At 70.7% G+C, this 10477-nt stretch overlaps 1 protein-coding gene across 5 annotated transcripts in view; it reads left to right on the top strand.

Annotated features, from left to right (window-relative positions):
- The first annotated feature begins 7692 nt into the window (after positions 1-7692).
- The window catches only part of NSD1 (nuclear receptor binding SET domain protein 1), a 66978-nt gene continuing 64193 nt past the window's right edge, over positions 7693-10477 (top strand). For 4 of the 5 annotated variants that reach the window (XM_055718665.1, XM_055718664.1, XM_055718662.1 and 1 more), the window contains exons 1-2: positions 7693-7939; positions 9083-9780. In XM_055718665.1, coding sequence (XP_055574640.1) covers positions 7708-7939; positions 9083-9780 — 930 coding nt within the window. In that variant the 5' untranslated portion in view covers positions 7693-7707. Of the gene's footprint in view, positions 7940-8656; positions 8871-9082; positions 9781-10477 lie in introns of those variants that run through there. The other variant, XM_055718663.1, reaches the window with a different exon arrangement.

Here is a 10477-nt window from a genome sequence, read left to right as displayed (position 1 = left end):
GACACGGAGGCAGTGCCACAGGTGCAGGAAACGATGTCCCCACTCCCGTGCCTCCAGGCCCGCTCCAGCACAAAGCACCCTTGCATCTGTTCCCCATTAGCCGCTGCTGCACTAAGCCACCGTGAACTCCGCTACCAGCATCATGCTGAAACTGATCCCCCAACTGCTGTGGGCTCCCAGGCTGGGAAAGTGCTCTGGGGCCCAGCCCTGCACACTGGGGACCCCCCCACCCTCCCCCCTGCTGGGGCCAGCCCTGGGCCTACAGAGAAAAGGGAGTTAGGGGCTCTACAGTGCCTCCCTGGAGCCCCCATGCCTCGGGAGCACAAGTTGGGGGGCTCCAGGCCCTGCTTTCCAGTGCCTGCTTTGCCCGCCCCCCCCTACCCTCTTTGCTTGCCCCGCAGTGCCCAGCTCTGCCGGAGTGTGGGCAGGGAGGACTGCAGCTGTCTCACCCCCTCCTGCCAGCCTGCTCCCTGGGTCTAGGGTTTCATATAGGGCCAGGCTTTGCTGGCCATTAGCCCCAGGATCTTGTTTCCTCCTCCAGCTCCTAGCTGCACTCTCAGCCCCCCAGCCTGGAAGCTGGCTCTCTGGCACAGCCTGAGGAGGAGGGGGCTGGCAGGTATCGTGGGGCAGGACCTGGGGCAGCTGGAAAGAGGCTTCCTCTGTCCTGCCCACTGCTGCGATGGTGCTGGGGTCCAGGCTCCTGAGGGATGCAGCTTGTGGCTGCCCTTGTGTGAGGCAAGGCTCAGCCATGGGTGCAGCCGTGGGAGCCCAGCAGCTTGCAGAGCCGTCCTGGGGTCCCCTCCTCATCGCAGCCCCTCGCAGGGCTGCTGGGGGGAGCCTCCATCCCCAGCCCTGCTCCCCTCTCTGCTGGAATGAGCCCCCAGCTCTGGCATGGCAGGCGGAGGCAGACAGCCCACTGGCAGGTGTGAAACCTGTCGGTCCCAGCAGCCTGCCTGCCCAGGAAGGATCCCAGCTGTCCGCTAATGTGCCAGAACCAATGCATTTCCCACAGCCCTGAATGGGACATTCACATGCTGGAGGGCAAACTGCCCAGGCTGCCCACAGGGGCTGCCCTGCTCCTGGCCAGGACCAGGGGTGAACACAAACGGGTGCATGGGGAGGGGGCTGTGCCCAGCTTGTCCCCACCTCACTCCAGATTGGGGTCTCTGTGCTGGGGGGCAGCACAGGGGGTAGGCAGTGCCTGGTACCCCGTACCGTTTGCATGGTTCTTGCTTGCTGGACACTGCCCTTCCCCTGGAAAATGGGGGCACAGCCAATTTCAAAGGGTGAGGTGAGGGTGGGTTTGTTAATCTGTAGTGCCAGGTCGGGGCGGGGGGGGGGGGGCACAAGGGGACATCGTGAGTGGTGACCTGCCACCCCCTGCCATAGCCTCATTTCATCCCCGCTCACTTTGCAAGCATGCTGTGGGTGCAGGCAGTGCCTTATCCCCACAGCACAACCCACCCCAGCTCGGCCCAGAGATGCTTTCAGGGTCTTAGCAGTGCCCAGCACGGTGCCCATCCACCTGCCCTGGCACAGGGGGCTGGCCCTCACCCCATCCCCAGGCACCAGTGCATCCCCAGAGCTGCAGCAGTGGGTGCCAGCGGGCTGTGCCAGAACCAGTTCCGCTGGGTGCAAGGGCAGCCGGGGCCATGGCCGGGCAGGGAGGCAGCCTGGGGCGCCCTGCAGACCCACGACAACTGGAGGCGGTTTTTATTGTTTAACATTCCTGGTATTTTCTGTCAGGGCTGAACCAATTGTCCTTAATCCGCCAGGCTCTGCTGGCCAAACAAGTGTGGCTGAGCCACCAGCATCCTGTCCGCACGAACAGGCCCCTTTTGTGAGGGGGATTTAGCGTGTAGCCCAGTAAATCCCGCTGGTTTCCTGAGGCAGCGTTCCCACACCCCCACACCCCCTCTGCCTGCCCCCCAGCCCCCAGGCCCTGGCATTGCTCCCCAGCCCAGCCGTGCCCGGGGGCACCCTGCCTGCCCCAGCCCCAGGGCCTGGTACCTGCTGCCTGACCAGAACCGGCCCACCCGGGGGCCGCCTGTCTCCCCCAGCCGGGGTTCCCCCTGCATGTTGCTGGGGTGTATCTGTGGGTCTCCGTGGGATGTGGGCTGTCAGCAAGGCTGAGGAGCTTCCCAGGCCGCCCCCTCCCCCCCTGCACTGCTGGTCCTGTGAGGATGCTGTGGTCCCTGGGAAGATGCTGTGGTCCTGGGGGAGATGCTGAGTCCTGGGGGAATGCTGAGCCCCAGGGGAGATGACATTGGCCCCGGGGTGGGGGGGGATGCTATAGTCCTTGGGGGCATACTGAGTCCTGATGAATATGCCTCTGGTCCTTGGGGGGGATGCTGAGTCCTTGGAGAGACACAGCACCCCAGGGGCCAGGACACTGGCTGATTCCTCATTCCAGCTCGGGGATGTGGCTCCCAGCCCCACGCTGGGGGATGAGATGCCTTTGCTTAACGACTCTGTTGTAGGGCCCGGAGCTGCTGTTGTCTTTTCTCCCCAAAACAAAGGGGACAGAATTTTATCTCCGGGGAGAATCTGGCTTTTGTGAGCTGTAGAAAGCCTCTGCCCCCGGGCAGGGAGGGATGAGGCTGGGGGGGTGAAAGGCACCAGGCTCCTGCCTCCCCCACCTGGCACTGCCCCTCTGCCTGCTCCTGCCTGCCATATCCCACTACACCCTGCTTGCCGCCTCCTTGTCCCATGCCTGTGCCACATGTGTGCCACCGGTGCCCAGGCAGTGAAGAGGAGGGAAAGGTACCCATGGGCAAGCGGGCAGGAAAAGGGGGCCCACGGGCACCCACACGTGGGGGCACCTCGTGCTGCTTCCCTGAGGCAGGGGCCTCCTGCCCTCTCCAGCCGAGGAATCCCAACACCAGCATTTGCCACATCCCTGGGTGCTGCAAACAGAGATATGCACGCCCACAGATGCAGGCATGCATCACCACCACCCCCACCCCCCCCAACTCCTGCACACACTCCCATCCATGCACAAGGCCCTGCACACACACCCTCCCGTGCACACACACCCACGCACCCCCCTCAGGCACTTCCCCCCAGGCATCGAAACACACTCCCCCACCCTACCCATGCATCCACCCTCCCAGCCAAGCACACCCCACGCACAACCCTCATGCACACACATACACCCTCCCCTTCTATGCACACGTCCCCATGCACATGTACACTGCCCCCCACCCCCTACACACCCGTTCACACACACAGAGCCATGCACACCCATGTACACACCTTCATTCACCTCACACCAATGCACACAGCCAATGCACACACACGCAGTGCACAAACCTCCATGCACACACCTCCATGTGTATACATGCACACACATGCAATACACACACCTTCATGCATGCACGCACACACAGTGCACACACACTCAATGCACACTCACGCACACACACAATGCACACACCTTCATGCACGCACACACAATGCACACACACAATGCACGCACCTTCATGCATGCACACACAATGCACACACACACTCAATGCACACACTTTCATGCACACACTTTCATGCACACACACAATGCACGCACCTTCATGCACGCACACACAATGCACACACACACTCAATGCACACACACTCTAAATGCACACACTTTCATGCACACACACTGCACACCTCCATGTGCACGCACATAATGCACACACCTCCATGCAGACACACACACACCCCTCCATGTGCACGCACATAATGCACACACCTCCACGCAGACACACACACACAGTGCACACCTCTCCACGCACACACACGCACCCCTCGGCTCTCCCCGCACCGGGCAGAGCTGAGCCGCCAGCCTCAGCGCCGGCAGCGGGTCCCGTGCTCCAGCCGGCCAGGCCAAGCTGGGGGTCCCAGCGAGGGCGGGTGGGGGGGCTGGCGGGTGCGGGGCTGCCCCGCGGCGGCCCCTCTCCCCCCCGCAGCCGCTGCGCAGGCCGGGCCGTGGCTGCGGCGGGCGATGCCGGGCTGCGAGCCCCCTCTCCTGGCCAGCGGGAGCAGCGCTGCACGGGGCGTGCAGAAATGGGGCCGCGTGGCTGGGTGGCCCCCGCCGCACACCCACGGCTTTTCGGGTGGTGACAGTGGCTTTCGCGGCAGGCCAGCCCCGGGACTGTGTTGGAGAAGTGACAAATTCAGCTGTAAAAAACGGTCTGTGGTGTAGGAAGGTATCCTGGCTCCGCTCTCCATGCCATCACCCTCCCAGATGGATGGGGCTGGGAGTGGGGCAGGGCAGGAGGCTCAGGCTGCAGAGCTGCTCCGTGTCCTGATGTGGATCCCGCTTGTACCCGCTCTGGGTGATGGGGACCAGGGTGAGAACGGCTCCCACCCCATGGGCACGGGAGCCTGGTGGACCTGGCTCTACCTTGGGCAGATGTAGCAAAGCCCAGCGAGAGCTCAGCCTTGCTGCCCAGCGTGGGGGCCCTGTACAGCCCCCCCGCTGGGGGTGGGGGGCAGCATGTCTGCCTGAGGGCTGGGGGAGCAGGGAGGTCCTCGACAGCAGCTGCAGCACCCAGCCAGGCACCCTGGACCTTGGTCCCTCAGGGACTATCCCCATGCTGCATGTGGCTGGCATGCGTACAGGTCTCCAGGTGACCCCGGCCCAGCGACAGGGCTTCCATGGAGGGCAGTGGAGCTCAGCAGTGATGGCTCCTGTCCCCAGCAGCCTGTGGCAGAGGTCCTGCCCCCTGCCCACTGTCCTGGTGTGTCCCGGGGCTTGCTCCTGCCTTGCCCGTCCTGGGGGCTGCCCACCCCCAAGGTTTCGAAGGGGCCACGGGAGCGGCAGGGCAGGGGGGCTGCGAGGCCCTGGGCAGCCGGGGTCACCCCGGCACAGCCGCGGGCAGCCCTGCCTGCAAAGCGCCGAGTGCGGGCACGGCGCTGCCGGCACCGAGCCGGGCTGAGCCCCGCCGGCTGCCCTGGTTCTCCGCCGCTCCCGCCCCAGCGGTTTCCAGCCCCGCAAACCGCTTCCTGGGGGAAAGGGGCCCCCGGCCAGCCCTCCGGGCAGGATGCTCTCCTCTCCTCCTCTGCTTCCTTCCTCTCCCCCGGCCGGGCCAGCCCTCCCCCTGCCCGCCGCACCTCCTTAACCCTTTCGCCCACGCTCCCGGCCGTGCGCCAGCCCCGCGGCCACGGCTCCCAGCCGTCCTCCCGGCCCTTTGTGCGGGGCCCCGGCGCTGCTCCCCGGGGAAGGGGGCTCCCCACTCCCCCCACACCCCGCGACCCCGCAGCGCCCAGGTCCCTGCCGGGGGCCGCTCGCACCGCACTCAGCCCGCCCACGGCTCCCGTGGGAGCCGCAGCTCCCTCCGCAGGGGGTCTGGGGCTCCCCGCCGGCCGGCCGTGACCACCCGGCTCCCCCCCGCCCGGGGAGAGCGAGCGGGAGCCCCCGGTGCGGAGCCGCGCTCCCTGCTGCACCGCGGCGGCGGGGAGCGGCCATGGCAGTGCTGCGCCTCGGCTGGCCCGGCGAGGGGGCACGGCGCCGGGCTGTGCATGAGGACCGGGGCCTCCAGAGGGAGCCCGCAGCGCCGTGCGGCTCCGCGGCCGCGGGCCTGGCCGGCTCCGGGCCTGACCGGCTGTGGAGGCCGCGGCGTGCGCTGGGGAGCCGGGCCGGGAGCGGGGGGCTCGCAGGCTGAGCTGGCAGCGCGGAGCCCACCCCGCTGCGCCCGCTGCCCGCCGCCCGCCGCCCGCTGCCCGCCCGCAGACAAAGCCCCGGGCAGCGGCGGGGTCGGGCTGTGCTGCCCTGTGCCGCATGCCTGGGCAGGGCCGCGGTGGCCCGGCTGCCATGTGCCCACTCCCTGCCCCCAAGAGCGGGCGCTGGGGCAGGGACCTTCCTGCGGGCACTGGCAATGGCACGGGGAGAGGTGACACAGCAGGTGGGGAGTGCGTCTGAGGGCATCCTGCCCCGTACCTCCCTGCACCGGTAACCACAGGGCTGCGGGGAGCGGCACCGGGATGGCCGCAGGGTCCCGCCGGAGGGTACAGTTCCAGCCCACCAGCGTCCTGTGGGATTGTGCGGTGCCACATTCCTAGGAGCGGAGGGCTCAAGCCAGAGGTGGCAGCAGGTCGGCCACTGGGCCCAGGCTGGGACATGCCCTGCCGGTGGCCCTGTCTCTCCCCGCTCTGCCAGCCCAGGAGAGGGCAAACGAGCAGCGTGAGGGCAGCTGGTGATGACCAGCGTCCAGTGTGCAGCTCCTCTGCTTGGGGACAGTCCTAAACCTCTCCCCGGGCCAGCCCTCGCCTGCTGGGTCTCGCTTGCTGGGTCTTGGACACCAGGCTATGGAGAGACACGGCACAGGGCCCTGCCCGCCCCCAGGGGGTTATAAATAAACCATTAGCTTTATTTTGGGAACGTGGCGGAAACGTGCATGGCAGGTTGCTCCAAAGAGAAAGGAGGCAGGTTGGCTGCCAGGCCTTGGCCTGGGTGTGCCGGGGTGCGGCTGCTGCTGCTGGAGTCGATCCCAGGGAGACGGGCTGTGCTGGAGGTGTTTCCCCATTTAGGTGTAAAAGAGGGACCCCAGCCACGGCCCCAGCTATGGCAGGTGCTGCCCCATCTCTGGAGGACCGCATGGACGCCAGGCCTCAGCGCCTGGCTTGCACGGCACTGGCACAGCACAGTCCCAGCTCCCATGTGTTGCCACAGCATATGGGCACCGGGCACGATGGCCTGCGTTGGGTTGGGTGCCATCAGCCGAGCCGCGGGCTAGGACCTCAGAGGGACAAACATGTCACAAGCAGAACCTCTGACTGTGGCGCTTCCTGCCAAGTTACCCCACCCTCCGTGGGTGTGCTGGAGCGGCCTGAGACTGAACATGGCAGTCTCTCCACGGTGGCAGCACACCTGTGGGGGGAACAAGGGGTTGGCGACCTCGGTGTGGCTCCTCTGGGGCAGATGCTGGGAAAGGAATGGTTGCCTCATGGCTAGCTGCAGACAGGGCAGGAGGGATTGCCCGTGCAGGGCCAAAGGGGCAGTGGAGGAGACCGGGAACCCTCGGAGGAGCTGCCAGCACACGTAGGCAGGGAGGAGGCAGGGTGCAGGGCTGCCTGCAGGCCTGGTGCCACTGCTCTGCCGAGATGCCAGCCCATAGCCGCCCCAGGACGGTGTTTTCAGCGGGAGAAGGCTGCACCCTGGCCGGGCAGCAAGGGCCAGGCAGCGGGCGCTGCCGCCTGCCTGAGTGTGCAGAGAGGCTGCTCGGGGGCCCCTGCCCGGCGTGGGGGGCGGGGGTGGGGGGGGGCAGTCCGGCGCCAGCACGGCCAGGGGCTCCCGCACGGCTGGGCCGGGGAGGCGGGTGTGTGTGTGTGTGTGTGTGTGTGTGTGTGTGAGTGGGGGTGCAAACAAAGGGCAGCGGCAGGCGGGGGGCGCGGGTCCGCCCGGGCAGCTCCGCGCCAAGTCCCGCCGCGGCACCCAGCTCCCCGCCCGGCACCCCGGGGGGTGGCCGGGCCCTGCCCCCCGCGCGGCCTGGGCAGCACCGCCCCGGTGCCACATCCCCGCGCTGCCCCGGCCGCTGCCCCCCGCACGGCCGCCCCCGCCCCGTGCCTGCCCAGCCGTGCCGGTGCGGCGGCGGCGTGGCGCGGCGCCCGGACCCGTGCGCGGCTGGCGGCGGAGACCCCGGCCCCCATCTGGAGGTAGCGACGAAGCCGCTGCCACCCGCTGCGGGGGCCCCTGGCCGGCCGAGGTGGGGTGGCGGGGCGCTGATGGCGGCCCGGCCCGGAGGAGCGGGCGAGAGCGGGGCCGGCTGCGCGCCGCTCGGCGGCGGGAGGGCGGGCGGGAGCGCGGCGCTCGCTGTCCGGGAGCGGCGGAGCCCGGCGAGGACAGCCAGGCCGTGGGCACCCGGGCGCCGCTCCCCGGCGGGCGAGGCGAGCCGAGGCGAGGCGAGGCACGGCACGGCACGGCGAGCCCCGCGGAGGGCGACGGCCCGGCACGCCGGTGCGCGGGAGGGCGCCGGGGGGAGCGCGGCCGGGGCGCCGGGCCCAGCCCGCGGGGCGCGGCGGACAATGGCAGGGGGTAACCCGAGCCCGGCGGGGGCGGGCGGCAGCCCGCGCCCCCCACCCCGCTGACCGCCCGCTGGGACAGGGGCCGGGGCCAGGGCCGAGGCGGGGCGGGTGGCCCGCACCGCCGGGCAGGAGGCGCCGCCCGCCTGGTGCCCCGCCGGGGCGCAGGGCCCGGCCGACTCCATTTTGTTGGCGCCCGCTCAGCCGCCGCTCGCAGGCCCGCGGCCTGCCCGCCGGCCCCGCGGCCGACTAGGCCGAGGGAGGAGGGGGGAAGGCGGCGGCGGCGGCCGGCCGGGGCGCGGGGACCCGCAGGTGAGGCGCGGCCGGGCCGCCCCGTCCCGCCCCGTCCCGTCGTGGCGGGGCCGCCCGATGCCCCCCCCCCGCCCCCGCCTAAGATGGAGGTGGGGGCGGCGGGCCCGAGGGCGCGGGGCCGACCGGGCCGGGCCGGGCCGCGGCGGGGAGCGGGGCCGCGGCGGGGCAAGGCCGGGCCTTGGGGCGGCCGGTGGCGTCGGGGTGCGCCGGGGGGGGGCAGCAGTGAGCGCCCCCTCCCCCACCCCCCCCCAGGCGGGCAGCGCGCGGGGGAGGAGGGGGGGGGGGGCCCGCTGTGTGTGGGGGGGCGGGGTGGGGGGGCCCCCGCGCGGGCGCGCGCTGATTGGCCGCCGCCGAACCCCAAGAGCGGCCGCGGGGGGCGCGCGCGCAGGCGCGGGGCGCGCGCCGGCGGGATGGCGGCGGCGGGCGCGCGCATGCGGGGGAGGGAGGAGGGAGGCGGCGGAGGAGCGCTGGCGGGGCCTGGCCGGGCCAGGTCGGCGCGTCTCCTTCTCGGCCCGTACCGGGGGCAGGCGGCGAGCCGGCCGCGGCGGCCGCAGGTGAGCGGCGCCCCGCGGGGCGGCGTCGTCGGGCGAGACGGGCGGCCCGCGGCCCGGCGGGCTAGTGTCGGGCGACGGGCCGCGGCCTGGGCCTAGCGCGGCGGCGACGGCAGCGTCGGCCCGCGCGGGGCCGGCGGAGCGGAGCGGGCCCCCGGGCGCGGCTGCCATTTTGCGGCGGCGGCCGGGCTGACCCCATTGTGCTGTGCCCGCAGGTGGATGCCCGCGGCCCGGCATGGAGCAGGCCTGCGAAGTGAGCCGGCGCAGCTGCCTCGTCCCCTTCGGCACCTCGCTGGCGGCCGCCGAGGCCAAGGGCGGCCCCTTCGGCGAGGGCCGCGGCGCCGAGCCGCCCGCCATGCAGCTGGCCGCCGCCAAGCCCGTCTACGGCCAGGACCCCTCGTCCTGCTACATCCCGCTGCGCCGGCTGCAGGACCTGGCCTCTATGATCAACGCTGAGTACCTCGGCGGCGCCGCCGACGGGGCTGAGGCCTTGCCCGACCCCGGCTCGCCGTCCCCCCGCCTCCCCGCAGCGCAGGACCCGGCGGCCGGCGCCGACGGACCCGGCCCGGCGGCCGACGCGCCCCGAGGGGCCCTGGCGTTCCCCTTGCTCCTGCGGGACGGCGGAGAGGAGGCGGAGGAGGGCGCCGAGACGCCGGAGGAGGAGGAGGAGGACGACGACGACGACGAGGACGACGAGGAGGAGGAGGAGGAGGCGGCGGCGGACGGGGAGGAGGAGGCGGCGGCCGAGCCCGGCTCGCGGGGCCGCGGCCGCCCTGGGCCGCAGCAGGGCCCCGCCAGCCCGCTGCCGCCCCGCTTGCAGCCGGCTGAGCTGATGCCGACGGCGGCGCCGGACGGCGGCCCCGGGGAGAAGCTGGAGCCGTCCGCCACCGGCGCGGCGGCCGCCCTGCAGCTCGTAAGCACCGGCGGGGCGCGGGCGGGCGGCGGGGTGGGGTGGGGGGGCGCGCCGGGCGGAGGGCCGCGGCCGCTGCCATTTTGCGGCGGAGGCCGGCGGGGCCGGCCCGGGCGCCCTCGCAGCCGGCACCCTCGAGGGCGGGCAGCCATCTTGCCGAGGGGACCCTGCCGAGGCGCGGGGGGGGGCGGGCGGCCCCGGGGCCGCGGGCTGTCAGCGGGCTGTGCCGCGCACCTGTGCCCGCCGCGGCTCCCGGGAGGGACAGGCACCGGCCCTCCGCCCGCGGGCAGCCGATCGCGGCGAAGTTGCGTGGAGTGGGCTGTCCGTGTCCCGTCCCCCACCCCGTTACAGGCGTGGGGTTCTGTGTTTTTTTGGGGTTTTGTTTTGTTTTGTTTTTTGAGCGTGCTGGGGCTGACGCAGGCAGGAGGAGAGCTTTCCCTTCTCCTGCCTGCACGGGTTTAACGCTGTCAGACGGTCCTTTGTCTGGCCCGGCTTGAGGTGCCCAAGCCGTGATACCTCGGCGATGGCCAGGGAGGGGCTGTGTCACGGCCTGACACACCTCACGGGCAGGAAACCGTGCCTCTCATGCGGGCTGGCTTTTTTTTTTTTTCCTTTCTAATTTCTCTACACTCAAAATTCCTTTACTTTGCTTTCTAATACGCTTAATAAGAAGCAGAGCGGCTTGAACTTTCAGACTTCT

The sequence above is a fragment of the Falco cherrug genome, chromosome 8 (assembly GCF_023634085.1).
Source record: "Falco cherrug isolate bFalChe1 chromosome 8, bFalChe1.pri, whole genome shotgun sequence".
NCBI lineage: Eukaryota > Metazoa > Chordata > Aves > Falconiformes > Falconidae > Falco > Falco cherrug.
This window is presented reverse-complemented; position numbering and strand designations above follow the sequence as displayed.